A 26346-nucleotide genomic window follows, 5' to 3' on the forward strand; every position below is an offset into this window, starting at 1 on the left:
AAATAAAACCAAGAATCTAAAAATGGATACATGATTGTGTTTTACTTGATTTAATCAAAATAAAAAACAAGGTTCGCAGCATAATATTCACGGGCTTCTATCATTTATCCTCAAAATATTTGTGCAAAATATTATTCAATTAAAAACACATAATTTGTATTTATTTTATGGAATAATGCAATCAATGTTTGACATTGTAGGGGGTTTTAATCTTTAGAGTACAACATTTTAAAAAACATGAGGTAAAATAAAATGACAGAGCAATTCATGGTGGGGCGTGTTCTAAAAAGAACAAGGAAGTGACGTTCCCCAAGGCATAGCAAAATGTCTCGTAATAGTTACAAAAATGATATTTTTTTAATTCAATTTCGAGATGACCTCGTCAACGAAGGAAACATCCAAGCGTATAACAATCGAATGTTGACAGCCTGATCAATGATGTGTTCAGTTCTCCCATTCAAATAAAATACTTTTAATGCCACGGTCTAAAAAAATAGAATTAATTCCAACAAATATGCAAGACATTTTTGAGTCATTAGACACAAAACACTTTCAATGAGCATTTTACTTCTGTATGTTTTCACACATATTGTTATGAATTAAATTGAAAAAAACTCACAATAACAGAAGCAAAACTTGACCAGAAAATAAATTCCAAAACGATGCTTATAATAAAAGAAGCAGTTAAAAAAACGAGGAAAAAAAACAAAGAATAAGAAGATTAGCACTTATGACAATAACGATGTTGATTGGCTCTGCTGTAACAATAGGGCGCGGTTTAGCAAAGAAGAGGAAGTCACGTCTCTTACAACAATAACAAAGTTCCAAAACATCTTTGTCAACGATGTGAGCAGAAAATACAGTGTATGTGCCAGTTCTAAACAAAAGGGAATATTTCATATATCTTTCATTTATGAAAAATGTGATTGGAACCCAATTTAAGTGTCGTGTGCTACTGGTCATTGTCGTAGCACATTAAAAATAAGACACAATTTGATGAATAGTTAAATGGTGTTAATCCACTTAAGGGTCCTTTATTTGTGTTTTTGCGTACTGCATGAGTCAACAATGTAGGACTATTGTGTGCATAGATGGGAGGGAGCGAGAGAGAGAAAGGGAGAGGGAGGACAAACAAAGCCAATAAGGGTTGGCTGGTGTCTGTGCACATAGTCCTGTTAATTTTATGTATGGCGAGTAATAAGAAATTGTTTCTGTTGTAGACCCATTCCATGGGGTCCAAAATCTTAGTGCCCTCTCAGGGGAGGACGGTAGCATGATATATGTGGATGAGAATCGGCAGGAAGAGCGTCCTCGTTTGCTGCATTCCGACTGCGCCCGCACCCGAAGCCACCGACTGGGCAAGCGGCGGCGTCCGACATGGGGAAGGAGGTAAACGGCGTCTCGCGGAGTCGCTTTGAGGTGAGTTCTCGAGACATCCCCTCCCCTAAAAACAAATCTTTGACACTGCGTTAAAAACGTCACACGGCCTCGGAAAGAGTCTTCGTGATCACATTCGTATACACAAATAATGCAATCAACGGCGACATTGAGACGGCTCAAACCCGGTTCGGGATTAGCTATGTTGCTTTGTGCTAACAACAACAAGGCCTTGACTGATTTGTCACCACGATAAGGAAGACACAAAGCGGTATAAATGTCTTCTCGTGTTGTTATCGTCGTGTTGTGCCTTGAGGGTCCCTGGATTTTTTTCCACCGATTTGCACCGTCACAACAAAACACAGCCTAGCTTCTTGCATACAAAGCCTTGTTGGAAAAATCACAATTTACATCGCCATAGTGAGTTTAAGCTCCCAAATTTAAGTTCGTATTTGGATGAGTATGTGAAGTTTGAATTTTGGGGAGCTGGGGTCCTTTGCAGCAGAAGAGTCTGTTTGGTGTTAAAGCTCCTATTGTCAAACGACTGCAGGCATTACACTTTAATAACACTTGACATTTATTAAAGAACAAAGATTCTGCTCGACTGTTCGTGTGAACGTCAGAGGAGGGGTCATGGGTTCAGTTTGTTGAATAATGTAAAACTTTATCCCCTATTCGCGTCAGTAGAGTTTGTTTTTTTCCCTGACGAATGCTTGCTTATAAAAAAAAAATAATAACTTATTGTTGCGCTTAATTTGTTTCATTTTATTCGTTCAAGGTATCGGTGAATGGTTTTAAATAACACTTGAGTTCGATTAATTAGTTTCGCAATGGATGCAACAGTTTAAAGATGCAGGCCAATATCTAGCCAGCTGCTGTCGAAGTGGTTAATAAAACTAGTTACAGACGGCAGGCTAAACCGAAAAAAAGTTAATTGTTTTTCTTTCAAAGTTAAAGAGTTTATTTTGCGTTTCAACAACTGGATTTCAGTTTGGTTCCATTTTTCCCGTCTGTCTACAAATCATGGTTTATCAGCCTATATGACTTCAGAAAATACATCATTAAACATAAATACCAAAAGTAGTGGGACACCTTGCATTCGTTTCTGTAATCTGTGATTATGTGATCTTTTTCACCTTTAAATTAACCCACATATTATTACATAACGGTTTACATACATGAGAGGTTTTAGAGATAAGCTACGCTAAATATAAGCTCTACAGTAGACAAATACGGAGTTTTGCAAGGTTAAAGTGGTGGCATGTGAGAATCACAATCGAACAATAAATTACACACTGCAGTAATTCTTAGCTACCCACAGCAATACAAACTGAGACCTGGTGTGGATAGCAGAACATTTTGACTGCTTCACACTATAACAATCTCATAGCACAAAAATATGTATGCTGTAGCTTTCAATTGTTGCTGGAAGGCTGGTGACAGAAAATAATAAGGCTATGTTTTGAATCAAGCAGCTTTTCTTGTAGAGGAGGTGCTGGCACTGCTACCTCATTTTACTAAATCCTCCGTGTAAAATTTGTACTTGCGTTATTTTACCTTGACGATGCTGCAGAATATTTTTCCGGTGAGCTTCTTCAGAGGAATTTACCTCACCCTATTTGTATTTAAAAGTGTTGTGTCCTAGAGTTCTGTATACCACAATTCATGATCTCAAAACTGTACATCACCATTGCAAAGAATAACCAATATTATAACATGTTATTTGATTTGACTATTCAAAACCCCCAATATTCCATTGACAACTCTGACCAGAGACTGGACTGAGACTAACTTGTGGTGTCTATCTTTTATTACTGGTTCAGGTGAATTATGGGAAAATGTATTGACTGTGGGCAAGGAAAAAAATCGACAATACATATGACAGTAGATAAAGACTTAGATTTAGAATGGTCTTTATTGTCATTGATAATTTAGTGAACATTGTTTACAAGGAGATTACACATGGCTCTCCAGGATAAACACGTAATAAGGACTTAAAAAAGGAAACTAAAATTAAAAACAAATGTCAGGATTAAGAGGTAAAAATATTTACGAGTTAGTGCTGGGAGACTGGCCCAAGTTGTAAGTGCCTCAGAACAATAGTAAAATGAAAAATAGTGCAATAACATTTAGCAGCAACATAATTCCGAAACAAGTTGATAAATTTCATATAAATTCCCAGGAAATGGTATACAGTGGGACCTCGCTACTTCGCGGTTCGACATTCGCGGATTCAGAGCTTCACGGTCTGTAATAGTATTTTATTTATTTATTTATTTATTTTTTGAAGGGGCGTCGCTACTTTGAAGATTTTCACTTTTTGCGGGAATCCCCCTCGGCCGACGACCCTAGCACGGCGCGCCGTTCTCGTTGCCCGGCGCGCGGTTTTGGTGCGGCTTCCGCTTCACCGCTCCCTAACCCCACTGGTCCTCCCTAACCCTTTCCCCCGCGGCCGCTCGTCCGTCGGCCGGAGCCATCGAGGGCCGTGTAGCGCCATGTAGAGCCATCGCGGCCCGAGCGGGAGACGCCGGGCGCCGGTGTTGTGCCCAAATCCGACTCCCGTACAAAATCTTCCCCCCCTCGCGTGAACGCGCATTCTGCTGCGCTTCCGACAGGCCGGCCTCCGCGCGGAGCGCCCGACCCGCTCGGCTTGTCGCGGTGTCGTGCGTACCGCGCCGCGGGTTAGGGGCTCGCTCGCGACCCTAATAAGGATAAGCGGTGCAGATGATGAGACGAGATGAGATTTTTTTCTTTTTCTTTTTTTTTTTTTTTTTTTCTTTTTGAAGGGGCGTCGCTACTTCTCAGATTTGCACTTTTTGCGGGTGGTTTTGCTCCCCATTAACCGGGTCTAAAAAAAATAATAATTAAAATATTTTTTTAAATTTTTTTTTTAAGGTGCGCCGCTACTTCGCGGATTTTCACTTATCGCGGGTGGTTTTGGTCCCCATTAACCGCGATAACAGAGGTCTTACTGTACTGTATATTATGGTAACATGTTAACTACCAATGACAATTATTATTGTTATTGACAATAACACAGTCCTTGCAATTGACCTCTGCAGATGTCATCACCAGGGAAGCACTTAATGTTATTGGTATAAGCAGCACTAGTGATACTTTTATGTTTTTCAAAACACAAAAACAGAGGTATTTAAAAGTGGCTGAAAAAAACAGACCACCGTTATGCAATGACTATTCTTGTGGATTTTCAGAAATCACAAAGTGATTAACCTTTTTCTTTTATTTGTAAAAGTTATGTTTTTTTACAAACTATATCATACGTCTTATCCTAAAGGTTAGTAAAATCTGCTATTGAATTTTTTTCACAACCACGTTGAAGTGGTCCAAATTGTTTTCTTTCACTTTCTTAGATATTCATATAAAGAACAGGCATGTACAGGTTATGTCAAAGAGACAATTTCGGCTGTGCAAGTTTAAAATGACTTGTGGGGTGAGCATAACAAGCTTTTGAATTCCGTAGTTTTAATTTGTTTTATATATGTATATATAGTTCTGCAAAATGATGGTTTGATTAAGGTCACAGCTGTGGTAGTTCTTCAGCCCACTTCATTTGCAGTGTTCTCGTTTGCCCGCGTCCCTGCGTCCTAGACGCATCATTTTTGCTGAGAACGCATCGTCTCAAATCAACGTGCGTCCCCAGGACGCATCCTTTTTGCCACAAAATTGTCATTGTTACCCGATTACTTTTTTTTTTTTACAAAGATTTACCGCACTCCAAACTTTTCGTCAGGCAGATCCGGCAGATGTTGTTTTAGTCTCGCAGTTCGAGTTTTCGTCTGCACGCCGATCTCGGCCAACGAGATCTCCTTGTGTAGTGAAAGGAAGTCAGTCTTTTTTTAGAGATCCGGCTTTTTTGGCTCAACTCATTAAAAAGAGCCGGCTCTCAAACGGCTCACTTGCTTTGATGAGTGATATTACGAATTATGTTGTATAAACAAGTTAAGAAAAAAAGGAAGAATAAAAGGACAAAATAAAAAAGAAAAGACAGGTTTGTGGTTATCCCTTTAATCGGTATATTACCAACAAAAATTTGATGCAGAAAATGAATTAATAATTTGATGATTAAAACTGAATGAATATATAGATTTATATTATATATTTGTCGCCGATTTACGATTTCAACCTCGATAACACTAAATTTTGGGGACCCATAGATCTCTGTTGGGACCCATAGATTTTTGAGCATGCGAGTCCCCGGGACCCATCACTTTTCAAAGGTAAAATGAACACTGCATTTGTTGACCTCAGTTGGCCCGCCGGAGAAAGCATAACCCTCACATTCATGCGACGTCCGGTTCATTTAAGGTTGAATTACAAAAGGGTGAGCGGAGGGACAATGTATGCCCGTCGACTGTACATGGAGCTCTAGATTATTTTGCCAGAGAGAACAAGGCGAGATATCGGTCAATTGGCCCCTAAATCTGATTAACAAAAATGTCCCATCACCTCACTGGAGTCAAAGCAGTAGGTATTGTGTGTGTGTGTGTGTGGGAAGATGTAGTTATATATTCTACTGCTAAGCTCTTCAGCCATTCATTTAGTCATTCCTTAATGTTTTGTTCTGAAGACGATAGGATCCTGCTTGCAAGTAGTTATCTTGCTTATTTTTGGTTTAGCATGTCAATTAATTCCACCTCTATAAAACTAGTGCAAGTTACTACTTCTTCTGACTCTTTTTTGTTAACATGTCTTGATTTTTTTCTCTTTTGAATATGCTTTGCTTTGTTTTTGATAAATGTCTGAAAATTAACTAAAACAGTGCCATAACATAGAAATATGTTTTCAGAAGCAGTGTCCCTGCGTGCCAAAACTTAAAAATGTTATTATTATTATTATTATTATTATTGGGAGCAGCAGCACGGCGGCGCAGTGGTTAACGCGTGTGCGGCACAGTTCTAAGGTCTTGGGAACCTCCTGTGTGGGTTCAAATCCAGCTACCAGCCTACCTGTGCGGAGTTTGTATGTTCTCCCCGTGCTTGGGTGGGTTTCCTCCGGGCACTCCGGTTTCCTCCCACATTCCAGAGACATGCATTTCAGGTGGATTGACCGGTCCAAATTGTCCCTAGGTGTGAATGAGCGAGCGAGTTGTCTGTCCCTCTGTGCCCTGCGATTGGCTGGCAACCAGTTCAGGGTGTCCCCTGCCCACTGCCCGCTGATTGCTGGGATGGGCTCCAGCAACCCCGCGACCCTACTGAGGATAAGAGGTGCAGCTAATGAGATGAGATTATTATTGGGCTTTTGTTTCAGGAAGGTCACATTGCACCATTGTGTTGATGTTTTTACGTTAACATCAATCCCAATTTGTTTTTAGTATTTCTTTTAACTTAACCAGATGAATAGTCATCGGATCTTTGTGCATTTATTTTAAGTCCATCATTTAACACACTTTTGCTACAGTTCCTCGTATACCCTGTTTTCTCAAAGGTGTTCAAGCATTAATTTCACAATAATTTTAAAAGATAGACACCACAAGTTAGTCTCAGTTCAGTCTCTGGTCACAAATGTGTTGGTGTAACCTTTTTTATATATACATAGCCTGCATGGTGTCTGAATACCAACCCCAAGATTGTCAAAATGTGCTACAATCCATCACTTTCCCATGCCACTTCAGCAAAACACTTGCAAAAAAGTTCAAATAGTCTTTTGATTTTCTGAATAATCACTACAAAAGGAAAAAGCGAATGTGACTTTACCCTTATTTCTCCCGCACCGATCTTACAAACGCTTTTACTGCAAAGTTTATAAAATGATGTACGTCAATATTTACATCTGTGCGGTTCATTTGTATGTCAGGACATTCAATTGGCCAAAAATGTGCTTTTGTTGTTGACTTTTGTCGTTATTCCTCTTATCCAATCAGGCGTTAACAGCCTAAGTGTTGGTATATCCAGACTTAACAATTTGTGCCGTTCACCAGGGACAATGTTTGATGACCACCTTAAACTTGCGCTCTCCATCCCATTCAGAGACTCATTCCAAACATATGTCAAAAAGCCTCTACAGCTTTTGTTGTATGCCAGTGATGTGTTGAGGAGAAGGATTCAATCTCACAATTTTCTTTAACTTAGCGGGCTCTCCAAATGCATCTTCAAGGCTGTCATTTTGAATCCATTAAGAAGTGTTTTTTTTTATGCGTGATTGAGGCCTAACTCCAAATTGTTTCCACCCTAACACTCACCCTAGAAATGTCCTATCCAGCTACTGTGCTTGAAATGATGAAGCCTGTACGGACCAGAGGTGAAACTTCCGACAAGACAAGTAGAACAATACTCAAATATGTAATTTCAATTCCGGCGAAAGCTTATAGAAATAATGTTAAAAAACAAACTACATATGCATAACAGGGATAACATGTTATCAATTGTACAAAGTGCTTTCCGTGCATTTTTTCCCCTTTTGGATTCTTTATCAACTGTTCACATTTCAGGGACACTGAAGCTATCTCTTCTAACCTTGAGTCTGAGACCTTTGCTAATGTTAGGTGTATTGTGCATCTTGCAGATGTTCACAAACAGCGACGAGGCCGTCATTAATAAGAAGCTACCCAAGGAGCTCTTGCTGCGGTAAGTGACCTTTTGACATTTTTACCCCACATATACCAACTGTGAACTGCTTGTTAATATGTATATTAGGCATGTTGTTATTTAATTTCAAACCACTCAAATGCCTTAACAGACATTTGCACTGTCATCCATATCCTTGTTTTCACACTGTTTTCAATTGTGTGATTTGTCACACAATTGCTTTCCTCAAACCGCAAACCGCTCCACTGACGACGCCATAAACACCGCACTTGACACCGCGCTGAGCCACCTGGACCACTGGGGGTGCTATATCAGAATGCTCTTTCTGGACTTCAGCTCAGCCTTCAATACCATTATCCCGGAGATCCTGGTGGAGAAACTCTCTCACCTAGGACTCTCTTCCTCCATCTGCCACTGGATAATGGACTTCCTCTCAAACCACCCACAGTCTGTGATACTCTGCAACCACGTCTCTCCCACCCTAACACTGAGCACTGGCTCCCCCCAAGGATGTCTAATGAGCCAGCTGCTTTTCACCCTCTGCACATCCGACTGCTCACATACCCACCAAGTACTCCGACAATACTACCATGGTCGGCCTCATCTCTGAAGGGGACAAGGCGGCGTACAGGGATGAGGTGGAGTCACTGACAACGTGGTGTTCGAAAAACCACCTCATACTGAACACCACAAAAGCAAAAGATCTCATACTGGACTTTAGGAGGAAAGGCAGGAACCCAGCACCACTCCTTATAAACGGAGACTGTGTAAAGAGAGTGCACTCGTCCAAATTCCTGGGTGTACACATCCCCGATGACCTCTCCTGGTCTGCAAACACCAGAGTAGTAGTAGGGAAGGCCCAGCAGCGACTCCATTTCCTGAGAGTGCTCAGGAAAAATCATCTGAAAGAGCAGCTGCAGGTGTCCTTCTACAGAGCCACAGTGGAGAGAATTCTGACATACTGCATTACGGTGTGGCATGCTGGGTGCACGGCAGCAGACAGGAAAACACTTCAGAGGGTCATCAACACAGCCCAGAGAATCGTTGGTTGCTCTCTACCCAGTCTGGAGGACATTGCCTGCTCTCGTGACCTCAGCAGAGCAGAAAACATCATCGAGGACTTTTCTCACCCAGGCCACCATCTCTTTGATCTGCTGCCTTCCGGCAGATGCTACAGGTCACACAAAACAAAAACAAACAGACTCAGAGATAGTTTCTTCCCCAGAGCCATCACCACCATTAACACACACTGCACAAAAAACTGAGACTCTTGCAAACACACTACCTCATACAGATGTAAAATTGTATTCAGGCCTATGCTTACTTTGCACAGTGTTGCCTATTTTTCACTACAGCATATTGCATTAATACGATCCCAAAACTGTATGTAAACACCCAATGTAAATATCTTCTGCCTCTACATGCCCACCCTTTCTTGTGTAAGTATAGTGTAAATTATCTTTTATCTTTTTTTTTTAATCCGCACTGTAAAATGTTAAACTGGAGTGCCACGTCCAATTTCGTTGTCACAATATGTTCAACCCATTTTGTAACAATGATAATAAAGGTATATTCTATTCTGTTCTGTTCTGTTCTATTCTAAAATACCACAATGACATATTTCAGCACAATTTACACTAAAGCTGTAACTTTAGAATATTCTGGTTGTACTGGTAAATCTGCATCGTTTATTGGTTGCAGTGCAGACTTTGTCCTTTTTTTTACTCAAGACTGCCAACTTAAGCCCAAAGTGTAATTGCAGCCTGTGCCTGGAGCTGGTACATTGTGCCAATCCATACACTTGCAAAGAAACCCAGGTGTTTTACAGCTGAAATGCTGTAAACAGAAAGTATGATATAAGATAATAGTTTAAAGTACAGTTGTTGTTAATTTATTGCTCTTTATAATCTCTTGACTTGTGTGAAGCATGAACATTCTAAATTACAATGCCTATATTAAAATTGTCGATAAAAACAAGGAAAATAAAACCAGTGCTCCAGTAAAGTGTTTCATCTATTTAAAAAAACTTCTCATAAAAAAGAATATTTTATCGGTTAAAACACTTCTTATGGCTGTTCAGAAGAGATAGTGAGGTCGGGTAATAAAATGGTCTCTGTACCTGCTAGTGTTGGCTTTGGGGTAACCTGTAAGGTTTCCCTAAGAGTAGAAGCTGAAAAAAATGAAATTGGCACGTTGGAAAAAGGAAGAAAATTAGAAAAAAAAGATCATAGCTCTTTGAAACTACATCCTTTCAAGAATAAGTACTTGGATTACTCGAGCACACATTCCACTCCAGTTTCATGTAGTTTTTGTCCTTTCTCCAAATTAGCCACTTGAATTCTTATGATCTCGAAAAATATATGGGTTTGTGACTGACCAAGGGGTTACTACTATCCTATGGAAAAATAAGATCACTTCTCACTTGATTGAGGGAGGCATTTCATAGACCTATTTGTCAATAGAAACTAGGTCAAGTCATGTTTATTTATATAGCCTTTAATCACAAGAAGTCTCAAAGGGCTTCACAGACTATTTCAGAATATAATTATTATTAACCTAAGTCCATTCTAAATTAAAAAGTTAAAAACATAATAATAATAAGTCCCTTTAAATATACAATTGGTCTTCACCAAAAAGACAATGCATGCATTACTTCTGGTGACGATATACACAGAATATCAGTTTTCTCTCTATTTGCGACTCCTCCCAACTTGCTCAATTAAAATGGATGCCTTTAAGTTATACAACGTTCAAATTGTTTTCAGACTAGAGGGACATAAGCCTCTTAGCAAAATGAAGGCCATTACTTGAGCCTCTGTCTCGCTCGACTATGGGATCTCTCTGCTTCAATGCTTCCAGACCATTACACTTTTCACTGGCTTGCAGCCTTGGATGTTCTAAAGATGCAAGGTGACATCAGTATGACTGAAGGAAGACAAATATAATGTGTGCCGATGTTTTCCACATGGTTAATACAAATGATTGTACTCCTTGTCTTGGTTGCTCTAATGCTTTCAGATTATAAACCGGGACATTATTTTATCACATTACCACTTGCCCACCTTAAATCCACTTACATACACTAACTTGAATAAAATAATCTGCTAATTGTTGTGTACCTGAAAGGTCTGGGTTTTTACCTTCTTTCATATATTTTCTAATGCTGTTTTCCCATTGAGAACATGTGATTGTAACTGTCTGTGTCTTACTTGTAGAATTTTTTCCTTCCTGGATGTTGTGACACTGTGTCGTTGTGCCCAGGTTTCACGGGTTAGTAAATTGTCTTATAATCCCAAATCCAAATTTCAGTTGTGTCTCTTATGACAACCATTTCCATTTGCCCTCAGTCGTGGAATGTTCTGGCTCTTGATGGAAGCAATTGGCAGCAGATCGACCTCTTTGACTTTCAGCGGGACATTGAGGTGGGCTTTGTTTCTTTAAATTTTGAATTCATGTGTGCTGATCATCAGGTCGACACTATTGTCTTTCCAGGGCCGAGTGGTTGAAAACATCTCAAAGCGATGTGGGGGCTTTCTGAGGAAGCTAAGCCTACGTGGGTGTCTCGGTGTGGGCGACAGCGCCCTGAGGTGAGAAACCCACCTAGAAGTTGAGAGTACTGTAGGTCATTTAAATTCTGCTATTGAATCAACACTTATGAACTGTTTTGTGTGTGTCTGTGTACTTTTGTAGGACCTTTGCACAGAACTGCAGGAACATCGAAATGCTTAGTTTGAATGGCTGCACTAAAATCACTGACAGGTATAGTATACAATTTGAAACTTGGACTGAAAAAACGCAAATAGCTGTAAGAAAATGTGAATAATGTATACTTACCCTCAGTTTGCTTTATAATATTTTTTTTATTTTTCAGACGAGGGTACACCAAAAAACTTGATCGGGACATTTCTGGCTCAAACTTTAAACCTCATATGTATGACAAATTATAATCAAAGGGGAAATTAGTTTACATTTTAAAATAAAGTGGTACCTCTATTAACGAGCTTAATTTGTTCCAGGATTTTGTGCTCGTAGCTCTAATTGCTCGTGTAATGAGAAAATTCTCCCAAGATAAAACAATTACATGAGATGAATAACATGGTTTCAACAACATAAAATGTGAGTTTAACATGAGCTGCTGAAACAAAGGTGTGTGTGTTGTGGAGGTGCAGGAAGCGTGACAGCACATGACTTTTGATGATACGTAAGCACTTATTGTACACTTAAAAATAAAGTCCTTGTAACTTTAAACATTTTTGAACGCACATTTTTACAGTACCATTTTTTTACTCATCACACTCTTTTGGCCTTTTAGCTGGACTCTCACTACTATCACTCTCAACATGTATTTTGAAAAGAAAAAGAAAAACCGTATTCAAGGAGATTTGTCTGCATCCCCTTCAAAATGTTATGTAAACGCGTAAGGCAATTGTCATTAGAGTTTTCGTACGACCAGTTGCCACTTTTTCTGGATGTTTTATTTTTTCAACGAACGCAGCAACTTCTTCCCACTTAGCCAGCACCTTTTTAAGATCCTGCTTAGACGCCAGCTCATCTGGTTTGTCTGTTTTTTTGTTTGTTTTTTTGCAACAGGAATGTAACCTCCCTCAGATATTATTGCAGCCAAGCACTGTGTAAATTCTTGCGCGGCTTTGTGATCGTACTCGCTGCTTCCCAATTGTACTCCTTGGCTTGGTCACTCACGGACATCGTGCTCGTGTTTTTCTATTATGGTTTTGCTTCGTTTCAATCATCCTTTTTTTTTTTTCTCAGATACTACATAAGTCACAAAACAGGAGATGCTATAAAATGCGATCAAAGTGATGAGATCAAAACGAACTTGCTGCGGTATATAGGTACTCTACAGGTATACCAGGTGGAAAAGTATGTTTGCCTGGAGAGGGAAGGGTGCCACTAGGCTGCACTCACCCAAGACACACCACAGGAAATGTTGCCCTTACAACCTTAGTGGTTAAGGGAACAGACCAACCAACAGGTGTAACCAATGTGCGCAATCAGGTGTCTAAGGGGCTTTCACTATTGTTGAGTGGTCTCGAGCACTCGAGCATTCTCTTGTGGTAGCCATTGGTACTGCTTGTGAACTGGATTTTTCTTTGTGAAGAAAGGTGGTGGGTGGCTGGTTTTGTTTAGATCCCTTAACCTCCAGGTTCGTAGCGACACCATTTTCTGTGGTGCGTCTTGGGCAAATTCTCGTGTGTAGAGGTGCTTGTACAAAGAGGTACCCCTGTAAGATTCATTTGACAATATTAACCTAAGAAAAATGTTTTCCTTATTTGGAAAAAGTAACGAGCAGGAAAAAAATCTGGTTGTCTCTGCAGCACGTGTAACAGCCTGAGCAAGTTCTGCCCAAAGTTGAAGCACTTGGACCTCGCTTCTTGTACCTCAATTACTAGCCTGTCGCTCAAAGCCCTAAGGTATAAAGCACACAATACATACCTGGCCTGTACAAATGAGAAAAATGTGAGGAAAAGCAACAAGCATGACCATGCTCAAGTTTACAAAACAGTCTTTTTGTGTGTCTTCCCCCCCTCCACTGAAGCGAGGGCTGTCCGCTGCTGGAGCAGCTTAATATCTCTTGGTGTGATCAGGTCACAAAGGACGGCATTGAGGCCCTGGTTCGATCCTGTCCGGGACTTAAGGGTCTTTTCCTAAAAGGCTGCACACAGGTGTGCTCAGAGTTTTCTTACATCCCCCCTGGAATTTCACCAGTGATTCTGTGGCATGGCTTTAGTTATTTTTCTCCCTTTTTTAGCTCGAAGATGAAGCACTGAAGCATATTGGGGCGAACTGTCCAGAATTGGTCACACTCAACTTACAGACATGCTCGGTAAGTGCTGTCAACATCCAAGTCAAAGTGTGAGGCTGCTCGGAAGTTAATTTGAGAGCCTTACAGGTAAATTGTGAGGGTAGGCGTATTTATACAAAACAAAAACAAGAACAAAATGGTCACAAGATTAACTTCAGTTTTGTGTCAAAGATGTACTTGGCTCCAGTCCACCACTCCTTACAAGGCAATCTTAAAGGGACATTATGTATTATCTATTATCTATTTTTTGAAAAGCAAAAATAAATGAACTATCAGTTAATTGTGTATTTTAAAAGAAATACTGGTTGGTCAATAATTTTGTAAGTTTCATTTACTTGAAAAAGTTACAAATTGTAATAGTAATGGGAAAAAATGCATAAAACGATCCAAATCTCACAATATAAAATATTATAATATATTTTGCAGTTTATGTTCATGTAAGCATCAGAATAGATTCTTAGTAAATATCTCAGTATCTAAAATTGTAAACTTATGGCAGCTAACATTGATTTATATCAATGGTTCCCAAACATTTGCAGGCTTGGGCCTCCTTGGCTCCCCAGTGAATTCCTAGTGCAACTCTCCCCTCCCTCCACCCACCTCAGACACATAAAACCCAATTTAGTAAACCAATTTATTTGTAGCAGTTTTAACTGTTTCAGCAACATAGCATGGTAAATGAACATTCCACCAGTAACCTTAATTTTCTTCCCCTTAAAATTAATGGAATGGATGTGTTTGGTGCAGGGACGAAAGCTTCTCAACATCAGGTTGGAACTCACTAAGATGAAGTTGTAGATCCCCGCGGTCAGTCATTTTCAGTCGGTTTCTCTGCTTGGAAAGAAGCATGGCGACTGCACTGAAGCCCCGTTCTACTAAATTTGATGTTGGGGAGGCAATAAAGTACATCTTGACCTTGTTCCACAGCACTTGATAGCAGTCAGAGATTTTCTTTTGTAACCAAAAATCTTGATATGACTTTTTGAACTTTTGCCTTAGCTCAATGTCGTTTTGAATTGAAATCAGTTATTCTTCTGTCACTCCAGTTTCTTCACCGTCGACATTTAGGAATGGATTGATCACCCAGTCTGGTATTTCAAGCAATAAAATGTCCTCAAATCTCTCAGACATGTCTCATCCAGGTGTGTACAATGCACTTGAAGGTCATCGTCTGGTATGCCTTTTTCCTTATCCAATTCAGAGAGGCTTGGGAACTGGTAGAGTGCATGGCGGGCTATGTTTCGTTTAAACAACTCTAACTTGGCCAGGATGGCGGAGATAGCTAATTTGACTTTAATTAGGTTAGCTTCATTTCCTTGCAGTTGCAAATTAACTCTATTGAACTTTGTGAATAGTTTCTTAGTTCATCACATAGAACAGAATTGGAGTCTTGGAAGATTTCAACAGCGGTATCAAACAGTGAATAGAAACGTTTCAGGCAGTTCGGACTTACGCCCCCCTCTTCCTTACCGCCCAGTTTGGGAACCACTGATTTATATCAATAGATGCAAATGAAGAATTGCATTGTTTAATCATTTTCTTTGCTTTCATTTTAGATGAGGGAAATTGATTTTTTTCAGATTATGCAGCCTGGAAATATATTACCTGCCATATTTTATCACGCAGGTTATAACGTGTTTAAGATAAAGTTGGAATTATATTTGGTGGTATAAAGTCATTGGTTCCAACCACAGTTGTTTGTATCGGAAACTGGTAGAAAAAAACCTGTTATTAATTGTAGCTCCTTCTTTCCGCTGTGGTATACTTTTCTCCCTATCTCGAGTAGCAGATAACTGACGACGGCCTCATTATCATTTGCCGAGGATGCCACCGTCTTCAATCGTTGTGTGTGTCAGGCTGCGGCAACATCACAGATGCCATCTTGCACACGCTCGGACAGAACTGCCCCCGTCTCAGGTAATACCTTACTACACTTAAAAAACGGATTGTCTGTAATAGCATGGGTTGACTAATGGTGATGCCATTTTGTATCTCAATGCTCTTTGTCCTGCTTAGAATATTAGAGGTGGCCCGTTGCTCTCAACTTACAGACGTGGGCTTCACGACTCTAGCAAGAGTGAGTGCAACCAGACTGATGAAAACAAACACTTACTGTTTAATGATTGGTAGGACCATTTTTAAATGAGCAAACCTATAGTTTTTTTTACTTAATGGCACGCCAATCTGTTAAATGTTTTCAGAATTGCCACGAGCTTGAAAAGATGGATTTAGAAGAATGTGTGCAGGTAAGTAACAACACTATCTTGCAGTTAATTTTTGGAATAGTTATTACCGGTGCTTTTTTGGATGATGTTTTTTTTTGTATTTATGATTTATCTGCCAAGTGTTTAAAACTACAGTACACTTATTGTAATGTGGGAAGAAGAACCACAATCCCAATGGTGAAGGTTTTAGCTTCTGTAAAACCTAACCAACAAAAAACACTCGTGACCAGAGCTCATGCCCAACTCTTAGCCACACTTGGCAATGTCTCACACAACAGCAATTGCTTCTGTTAGAATTTTTCTTTTTGTTCTATATTATGCTTGAAATTTTTGGGGCTATTGTGATATAATAGTTGTGTGTCATCTCATATACCAACATAAACTGATTTATTAATTCTTTGAGTGATAGCCATTTTCTGAAAAGGGGACTCACCTGGGCTTATACTTTTAAGTATTTTGACTAATCTTAAAAGGCCTACAGTGAACCACCTGTTAGTATTATACAAACACAGTAACTATCTGGAAAAAAAAAACTTTTTCCATTTTTCAGTAATCCGCCTTTTAGCCAAAGACCTACATTTCGTAGACAAATTAAGCAAAAACAAGCCTTTTTTCACACAATTTTAGTGCTCTCCGTAATTAGTTGTCAGACCGCAGGTGAAAGAACGGTCTCTCAAAATGTTTGTGTAACTGTAATACATGTATGCAACCGCTGCTATTTTGCCAACTCTTGCAATAACATTGGAGTTACTACCATCGTTCCTGGCTTTTTCGAATACACTAGTAAGCCGAGAAATATAATTTTTTTCCACGTTTTTTTTTTGCCTGTATTCAGCAGGTTTTACATTCTTAGAAACAATGTCCTACTCTCAAGCTACTGATTTCTTCTCCCATTATCTTCTGCTACATTGGTCTCCAGTCAATTTTCTCAGAAAAATAGGTGTGACCGCCAACTATAGGCTGGAGTTAGGCAGTAAAGTAACTAACCGGCTGGATTTTCACTGCAGACATGGACAAGCATTACTACACCATTACAATCCTAATAGCACACAGCTGACAATAGCATTCAATGATTGGGAACCCTATGTGGCATCCATGACAGTGGTCCCCAACCTTATCATTACCATAGATTGGCTTAATGTCTGACAATATTTTTATGTTCTTGCCCAATAATAACAACAAGAATTATATTGATGATGATGATGATAATAATAATAAGTGTAAATCCAATGTGCAACATTTGGGAGTCCTTGTAACACGCCCAAACATCACATGACATTGGCAACTCTCTGCCAAGTCACTGCAATCCACTCTCGTAGCTATTCTACTGATTAATGCAACATGTCACCTTGAGCTGCGTGGCAAGTGATCAAAAATACAAACTTGCCGAAAGAAACTCTGAGAAAAGTGTGTTGGTGTTGTGTTTTCTCCGGGCGATGATTACGACGCGGGGATTTCATGCATCCTAGAACTGCAACGATTGATCTAGACTCCTTTGCAGAAAAGCCTTCAGTTTGTTTACTCGTCTATTGAAGACATTTTTTGCATAGTCATTGTAACATGAAATAGTCCGAAGCCTTCGTTCTGAAAGCGCCGGTCTACTGGTGATCCCAAGAGCCAAGAAGTGTTCCGCAGGTTCGAGAGCGTTCTCCATCCGGGCACCGGTGCTGTGAAATGCTCTTCCCCCTGAGATCCGATCTGCAACCTCAGTGGAAATGTTTAAATCAAAGCTTAAAACACACTTCTACTCTATAGCATATGAATAACCTATACTTTTTGTGGACAATATCTGTGTATTATTTGTAATTGCAACATCCTTTGCTGTCTGGTAATCCTGAAAGGGGGGGATACCACATGTGCGGTCCCTTCTCAAGGTTTCTTCATTTTCCTCATGTTTAGGTTTTTGAGTTTTTCCTTGCCCTCATGTTGGTTCTAGATCAGGGGATGGTGTAATAATAGTCTGAAATAATAGTCTGTGCAATAACCTGTGCAGCCCTTTGAGACTCTTTGTGATTAAGGGCTATACAAATAAAAATGACTTGACTTGACTTGACTTGAACGGGCTGGGATCCTCACTTCTAACGTGACAGTTGCCCAGCCCAACAGGCAACTACGCCAGCCCAAACAAACTACACCAACTCTAATTCAAATGCACGCCTCAAACGCCCGGGTCACTTTCCCAGGGCAGTCTTTATGATCATAGCAGAAGAGATAAAACTCTAATAAGCAAAATTTAATGGAAATTATTTTTTTTTCTGTGTGGCCGTGTAATAGAGATAAGCTCTTCGGCCCAGGCTTAATAAGTCAATTACTAAACCAGGCTGGGCCAGGCTTCTCTTTCGGTTTTCTTTTCCCCTTTCGTGGAGGATCAGCACAACATGCATTCACTTTTACTTCAGTCATTATTTAGACTGCTTTTTATTTCCACTTGAGTAATATCTTTTCTTAAGTAACTGTACTTTTATTTGATTAACACACTTCAGCAGATAACTTTATCATAAAGAACATGCTCACCAAACTATCAGTTTAACTCCAAATAATGAAATCCAAAGAAAATGTTCATATTCTATGTCATGGTAGATGCGACGATTCCTTTTTCCACATCTATGTTGCTTATGTCCACTTCTCGCCAATAGCTTACAAGCTATACAAACTTTCTTTCTGCTTTCGGGCCAAATATTTGCCCTTTTTGCAGCTTGTACCGTAATTTGCATCTTAGGATTTTTTTTTTCGGTTTCATTTTGCTGCAGTTCGGCGCCGGACAATTTATTTCAGCACTGCACTTCGAAGTGCACACTTGATTTTTGGGACTCGGCTGAAAGTAAACCCGAAGCTGGGTACTTCAGGCGAAATGCACACTTCGGCGCTGAATTACGTTTCGGCGGCGAGATAAAGCTTCGGATTTACTTTGTGCTCAGTTTATCAACTCAAGTTAATCTGTTGGGTTTGGGCAGGTTCAGGTTTCTATACCCGCGACTATGGTTGGATGGGCCTGGATTTTTTTAGGCCTAATCCTACCTCTACCCAAGGCCGACGGCTAGGTACTGGTCTGTGGCCCTGTGGTTGGGGACCCCTGGTGTATGACAGTCAAAAATCCCATTCAAGAATGGATCATTTTCTTCTATTAACATTACTACACCATTGTTTTTTCTTTTTTTGTTTGTGTTCGATCTCAGATTACAGATGCAACACTCATACAGCTTTCGATCTACTGCCCTCGGCTGCAAGTTCTGGTGAATGCTGCGCTTTTAATTTTGCTGACTCACAGCGAGCATGTCAGGGCTGTGCTGCCGTCACAGAGTTCCTAACCATCTTTTGCCATCCTCGCAGAGCCTGTCTCACTGCGAGCTCATCACCGATGATGGCATCCGCCACCTAGGCAGCGGGCCATCCGCCCACTACAGGCTGGAGGTGATCGAGCTGGACAACTGCCCGCTTATCACAGACGCTTCTCTTGAGCACCTCAAGTGCTGCCACTGTTTAGATCGCATCGAGCTTTACGACTGCCAGCAGATCACCCGCGCTGGAATCAAGAGGCTAAGGGTGAGTGTGTTTTGCTGCTAATGTCCTTAAATGAGCGCAGATGTCTGCAGAGAATTTTTGATCTCCAAGCAACTGATAGAGTGATAATGGTGAACAATGTCAGTGAAACAAGCCTTGAGGAATTGTTTTTTGAAAAAAGCACAATATCCACAATGACTATCATATTTTTGCACTTTATGGCGCACCAGTTTGTAAAGCGCACTCTCCAAAAATGGTCTTTGTCATTTATATTTCCTGCATAATATGCCCTGGGTTATGAGGCGCATGAAACGGACTAGAGTAAGCCCTTCCGTGTTTGCTGGTACATATTATTGCAATAACTTAATGCGATGCTCTAATATGTGCCGATGACCAAAACTGCAAAACATTGCGTGCAATGGGAATGGAACCCGTGTAGGGGCAGGGAGTTCGCTAACGCTACCTACAACTAGACCACCAGTGGTACAAAAAAAACACGAAATGTCATTAGACCTTATCCCATCATCACACCATTTTTAATGTGTCACAATATAGATTTGCCAAGTGCATTCTGTTAAACAGACTCTCCACCTCTTCACCTTTGCGTCAATAACCTCAGTCCAATATGTACGTATATGTAAAAGCGCTTGTATAGTATTTTGTTGAAAGACTTTGTTTTCTCCATTCTCTTAGATTCGTTGGCCAAAAAGTGGAAAGTCTGTTTAACCTGTCATAACGCCCTATGCAAATCAGTGTTCCTTGCACCGTAGTGTGATATTGAGATATGGTCTAATATCTTGACATACGTTATTTATTCTACTGGTGGTGTCGGGACTCTTACTGCCACTACTCGGGTTCGAGTCCTGTTGCATACAGTGTTTTGCAAATAATTTCAGCAATATTTATCGACTTGATCAATCATTGTGCAATAATTGCTCGAATATCATACAGATCATAAAACCTTGTATGGTAACGCATACCTATGATTACTGTATGCACTTCTAATCTTTTCCGCTGTATTCTTTGGTATATATGGCGTAAATTTCTGGCCAAACTGGGGTTTTTAAGTGTGCCTGATAGTTCGGAAAATACAGTATTTAAGATTCAAGGCTATCCAGGGTCAACATGGGAGTCAACATGTTTTCATGACATGAAGCATATGTCATATGAAGGAAAAATAAAACTGAAAATCCAGAATACTCACAAAAAACGTATGCAAAAGCGAGCTCATAAATGTATAACGCAAAACACAGTTGTATACAGGGATTCTACTCTTTCATGTTTAGAATTTTTATGAATTTGATATTTTTTAACTCATGACATTTGCATTTTATTGACATTTTAGGCCAGGGGTCGGTAACCTATGGGTCGTTAGCCATATATGGCTCTTTTCGTGCGTAAATATGACGAAGATAAAATGGGATTAGCGCAATTATTTAGTGTAATGTTTCATGCAGGTGGAAGTAACTTTGAAGGTAAATATGTTATCTCCTTTTGCAGTATTTTGTAACATTTTTACAAAACTATCGCACCTTGCTTTTAAACCATTATTTAGGACAAAAATTACAAAATGAGCCTCAAAACTTAAGTAACTACGCGAGCGAGACCTGTTTTAAGTGGTATATTTATATTGATATGGGGCGCTGGCATTGTTATTATTTTATAGATTTGATCAAATCATCTAAAAACACATGTTGAAATAAAATGAGCTTAAGAATTAGCTTTTGTCTGGAGAGCGGTTGTGGCAGTTTTGTTATGTTTTTTCTTAAAACATATGATGTGGCTCTTTAAAAAAGTCCAAATATTTGTCTTTATATGACTCATTGGGTCAAAAAGGTTCACAACTTCTGTTCTAGGCGGTACATTGGGATACTACTTAGCATGTCTGCCTCACAGTTCAATGGTCCTTAGTTCTATTTCAGATTCCAGCCTGCCTGTGCCACATTGAAGAACGTTGTTAAGGAGCGTTATGAGAAATAATTCCGGCAAAACAATGTACAACAATTGACCAATCATGTGCGTTTTAATGGTAATTGAAGCAAGACCATGTGGTACTAGGAGTATAGTGTGATGATGAGATCAAATCTAAAGCCTTTTCCTATGTAATCAATGGTGCTCTCAATCACGTGATTCCCAATGCATTCAATGTTGAGCAAATGTGATTGTTGATATTTCGACCGATTAACAACTGCCTATATACTTTAATTTACTATTGTAAAACACACTCCTGAGGTTGTTATTAGTAAAAAAAAAATTGTGTGTTTAATCGAATAAATACAGTAATTTCAATAAGGAAGGGCAACTTTATTTTCTGCTTGGCCTGGTACCAAATGGCCCATAGTTTGGTACCGGTCCGTGGGCGTGTGGTTGCCGACCACTGATTTTAAAAGATTAATCCCTTTGTTTTGGAGGAAAAATACAGTAGAAATAATAATAAACAGAAAATGTTATATGAAATACAAATAATCAATCCCTTTAGGGATAACAAATGTCCTTGTCTTCTGCCTTTTGTAGACCTACCTGCCTAACATCAAAGTGCATGCGTACTTTGCCCCCGTGACTCCTCCGCCTTCGGTGGGGGGCAGCCGTCAGAGGTTTTGCCGCTGCTGTGTTGTGCTATGATGCAGAAAAAAAAAAAAAAACGACACTGGAATTCTCCATTCCATCCCATGTGTGCCGAAATCCCTCCAATTTGAGCTTCTCAATTGGAACCCCAACCTACCATGGCCAAACAGTCCATTCTTGCTGCATCCCACACTTGAGGAGCTGAAGAGACACCAAACAGTGCAGGGTAACACACACTCCACACCTTCATATTATGTGCTGATGTTTAGCACAACCCCCCCCCCCCACAAAGGTTCTGAGGTGTGAGCTTTCAATCACGTCTCAGACCTTCCTGAGGTTACTTGTTCCTCCCATGCCAGTGTGGATTTTGTTCAGTTAATTTGTCACCCTCACGCTCTCCAATGACATGTTAAATGGATAATTTATGATTCAAAAGTATGAATGTCAATGTAAATTGGGATTGTGTGATTTTGAATTAACCTAAATTGAGTTTTTTTTTTTTTTTGCGATTAAAGGCACAGTGTAAAATGCTTTTGCGACCTGGTGGTGGATCGATAGAAGGCAATGGTCAAAGATGTGTCAGGCTTGAGAGAAACCACGGAAATTCTAAACCTATTTAACCTCTTTAAAGGTGAGGCACGACTGATGTAATTTCACTGGAAATTGCTTGGCCAACAGTCATATAAAAAAAAATCTACTTTGGTCCGACAGCTCAGATTTAAGTTATTAGGATAACAGTGTGTTTCTTTAACGAAGGAAATTCATAAAGTTCAACACCACCACCATTAATTTGCAATTTCTATTTCATAAATGTCCACTTTTTTTTGTTTTAACTGTATGATCAGTAACCTAATTGGTATTTTAGTCAATAATTTCAATTTTATTGTGCATTAGATTTTTTGGTCTTACAGCTCAAAGGGAAGTAACCCAATAATTAAACTATTTAAAATCGACCTAAAAGCTTATATAAACTGTCCACCAACTGAAATAAAGAATTATAAATCTTTTTGGTTTTAAATTCATACTATTATTTAAAAATGTGTTTTCTCACTAAATTGCAACGCCGATGTGATTTGATTTATTGTAGCACAGGTGTGTATTCTTGTTTATTACTTACTGAGAACTACAGAACATAATCTGTGCCAATGTTTTAGTATTTAATTCACTTGATGAAAGGCCTTTTTTAAATTGAATACTAGTTTGATATCCAGGTTTTGACGGTGAAATCTATTTATTTCCTCATCGGTACCAACATCATTGTAGCAACTCACAATGCAGATGTGTGCATATCCCCACAAAAATGTGATTGACAATGAGTTCTATGTCTGGTCACTAGTTTAAATGTGTCATTCTGATTATTATTGTGTTACGTTTAAAATGCTACATGCATGGAAATTCACCTGTTTGAATTATCTCTTGTGGTGGCCATTTTAGGATTTTCTGTCAAATGAAAATTAGATCACATTTGCTTAGGGCCTCAGGTAAGACCAGGGGTGGGCAATTAATTTTTATCAGGGGCCGCATGAGAAACCTAAATTGTGTCAGAGGGCCACCAACTTTCTTTCATTGTAAAATGCTCAAATTAAATATTTTGAATAGCTGATGCTGATAATCAGAAGAATATAGCACTCTGTAAATATTTATATTAGGCTATGTGAAATCGTGGTGTATTGGTTAAATAAGAAAAACAATCATTGAACCAGTGCAATTTATTTTTAACTTGTTAATTTCCACAAACAATAACTTGTAATGTTCTCCACCTCATGTTACCTCTTCAGTGAGAATAATCCAGTCTGTTCTGGGCTTGAACAAGGGCATTGGAATCTGGCGGAATGTCTGAAGTGGCTATGCGAAGGACAGCTGAGAGGTGGTCAACAGTCATAGAGGATCTATGTTTGGATTTATTAAACTTCATAACTGAGAATGTCTGTTCACAATGATAGGTAGATCCAAAGAGGACTAGGATCCTCTGAGCATGCTTCCTCAGGTGTGGAAAGTTCTCCTCTTTGAGGGAGTAAAAATCCAGCAGTGAGACTGACTTGAAGTGATCTGCCAGAAGTGTGTCAGACTGCAGATCTATGAGTTCCATCTGAACTTCACTTGGGGCATCATCCACACTGCAGTTGAAGGGAGAAGAGACCATGTGCATTTCACTCTCAAGAGTTTTGAAATCGCCTTGAAAACTCTGCATGCAATGTTTCTAACATGGTTGAGTACTTTTGGAGGTGATCGCCTGATCTTTTGGCTTCCTTAAGTGTTGGCAAGTGGGTCAGAATGTTGTCCTTCACTTGGCTTGAGAGAAGCTACAGTTTTCTCATAAAAGCCTTCACTGCACTGTACATCTCATGCACAAAAAGGCCCTTGCTCTGCAGTTTGACATTAAGTTCGTTCATTAGTGCGGTCACATCCACAGTGAATCCGAGGTCTGCCAACCAGTCTTCATCTGAAAGTTCTGAGACGTCATGACCTTTCTGAACACAGAACTCCTGAATCTGGTTTCTCAGGTCCCAGACACTTTTCAGAATTTTGCCAAGGCTGAGCCACCTAACAGTGCAGTGATAGCTTATGTCACCATGTTCAGCCTCATTTTCCTCCAACAAAGCAACAAACTGTCTGTGATTTAAAGCTCTCGCTCTGATGAAGTTAACTATTTTAGTGACAGAATCAACAACATGTTTCATTTTTAACACTGTCTTACACAACACTTCCTGATGTATGATACAATGCAAAAATGTCAATTTCTGATCAGGGTTCATTTCTGTCACTTTATCCTGCATTCTCTTTAAAAGTCCAACATTTTTCCCGGCCAGATTTGGACAACCATCTGTTGTCACACCTGCAAGCTTGTTCCATTTCAGTTCTAACATGTCCATACATCCATACATGCATTTACCTCTCTGAACAAGTCATTACCTGTGGTTGTCCCTTTTATTGACTGCAAGGATGCCAACTCCTCCGTGATTTGAAAGTCTGCGGTTATCCCACGTAAGAAGATGAGCAGCTGGGCGGTGTCACGTACATCGCAGCTCTCATTCAAAGCCAGAGAAAAAAAGTCAAAGTCCGCCGCTCTTTTCTTCAGCTGAAGCTCTAAATTTCCCGTGATTTCCTCAATCCGCCTCGTTACAGTGCGTCGGGAGAGTGAAACGTTCTCAAACGCGCCCTTTTTTTCTGGGCACATCAGCTCAGCAGAGTCCAATAAACACTCCTTAATAAACTCTTCGTCGGAAAATGCCCTACTTTTTCTGGCGATTTTATGAGAAATTACATAACTTGTCCTGACGGCTGCATCTCTGGAAGTGGGAAGTTTAGTGAAAAATCCTTGTTGGGTTTGTAGTTTTGCTAGCAATGCATCAGACTCCCTTGCACGCTCTTCACCAGACAGGTTTCTGTATTCATCTTCATGCTTGGTCGTGTAGTGGCGATTCAAATTATATTCTTTAAACACAGCAACCTGTGTACCACAGACTAAGCACACTGCTTTACCTTTAATTTCTGTAAAGAAATATTTGGCAGTCCATGTCTTGTTGAAAATACGGCATTCGTTATCAACTTTTCTTTTCTTGGGGCGTGCCGACATCTTGAGGGTACCCTGGCGAACAGTATCACCTTCACTCACTCAAGTGTATACGCGCGTGAAGGCGCTACGTCTATGACGTGTATATGTAGTCAAAATAAAATTTCAAAATAAAAGTTTAATTTTTTTTTTTTAATTTATGGTGTTTATGATTGGTCTTACGCGGGCCGGACAGGGACGTACAAAGGGCCGGATGTGGCCCGCGGGCCGTAATTTGCCCAGGTCTGGGTAAGACCAATCACAGCTTTGCTTCTGGTAAACGTCCTGAGCCCCGGGCAACTTTGTTGTTTTTTTTTCATTAGACTGCAAAAAGCAAAACTGCCGACCCTTGCCACGGCAAAAAACAAGTTGATAGTGCTTTTGAACTCATATTCTAGCAACACAATATTTTTCAGAGAGCTCTTTTGCAAACTATTCATCTTTAAATCATAAAAGATAATACTGTAATCCATAGTTTTAACAGTGTGGCTTTCAAAAAAATAGTCAAAACCTCACAAAGTAACACATTCATTCATTTATTAATTAGATCTCAGTAACATGTATCCAACTGCAAGACAATAACAACTATAGATCTACAAATAAAAACATGGAATTGCCGATGAATAATTGGACTTTATTATTACTCTACAATAGTACAACAAAATTGCAGAGCTCCTCTTTTCAGTGTAAGAAAGCGATGAGGAAAGCTGCCATCTAGCTGCACACTAGCGTCTGGGATTCTTGGCTTGAGCTAGG

The 26346-nt window shown here is 39.7% G+C and overlaps 1 protein-coding gene, 1 long non-coding RNA gene and 1 pseudogene across 3 annotated transcripts; 1 reads left to right on the forward strand and 2 right to left on the reverse strand.

The window, feature by feature from the left end:
• The first annotated feature begins 1113 nt into the window (after positions 1-1113).
• fbxl20 (F-box and leucine-rich repeat protein 20) lies at positions 1114-23043 on the forward strand. 2 transcript variants are annotated; one of them, XM_088331160.1, is made up of 15 exons: positions 1114-1419; positions 7900-7961; positions 11138-11192; positions 11270-11344; positions 11415-11509; positions 11613-11681; positions 13259-13354; positions 13480-13606; positions 13693-13767; positions 15533-15663; positions 15763-15823; positions 15948-15992; positions 19148-19204; positions 19302-19514; positions 21987-23043. In XM_088331160.1, exons 1-15 carry the CDS (start codon positions 1378-1380, stop codon positions 22092-22094), a joined length of 1311 nt encoding a protein of 436 aa, XP_088187286.1. In that variant the 5' UTR covers positions 1114-1377; the 3' UTR covers positions 22095-23043. The 2 variants fall into 2 exon arrangements, with proteins under 2 accessions (XP_088187286.1, XP_088187295.1); XM_088331169.1 differs by lacking the exon at positions 1114-1419 and adding an exon at positions 1531-1648.
• Positions 23044-23728: 685 nt separating this feature from the next.
• On the reverse strand, positions 23729-24957 carry LOC148374009 (general transcription factor II-I repeat domain-containing protein 2A-like; annotated as a pseudogene).
• On the reverse strand, positions 23729-25839 carry LOC148374010 (uncharacterized). The gene is made up of 2 exons (XR_015849988.1): positions 24951-25839; positions 23729-24154 (listed from the first exon to the last, which is right to left on the reverse strand). It is a non-coding gene; the product is annotated as an uncharacterized LOC148374010 (long non-coding RNA).
• Between the last annotated feature and the right edge of the window lie 507 nt (positions 25840-26346).

The sequence above is a fragment of the Urocampus carinirostris genome, chromosome 1 (assembly GCF_059441175.1).
Source record: "Urocampus carinirostris isolate Australia breed hairy pipefish chromosome 1, RoL_Ucar_1.0, whole genome shotgun sequence".
Classification (NCBI taxonomy): domain Eukaryota; kingdom Metazoa; phylum Chordata; class Actinopteri; order Syngnathiformes; family Syngnathidae; genus Urocampus; species Urocampus carinirostris.

Bases quoted from the DNA above. Each gene is read 5' to 3' on its own strand.
- fbxl20 (XM_088331160.1), top strand. From the start codon at position 1,378: ATGGGGAAGGAGGTAAACGGCGTCTCGCGGAGTCGCTTTGAG. The intron at 13,355-13,479 runs GTATAAAGCACA...CCTCCACTGAAG, and splicing joins CTGTCGCTCAAAGCCCTAAG to CGAGGGCTGTCCGCTGCTGG. The intron at 15,664-15,762 runs GTAATACCTTAC...TGTCCTGCTTAG, and splicing joins CAGAACTGCCCCCGTCTCAG to AATATTAGAGGTGGCCCGTT.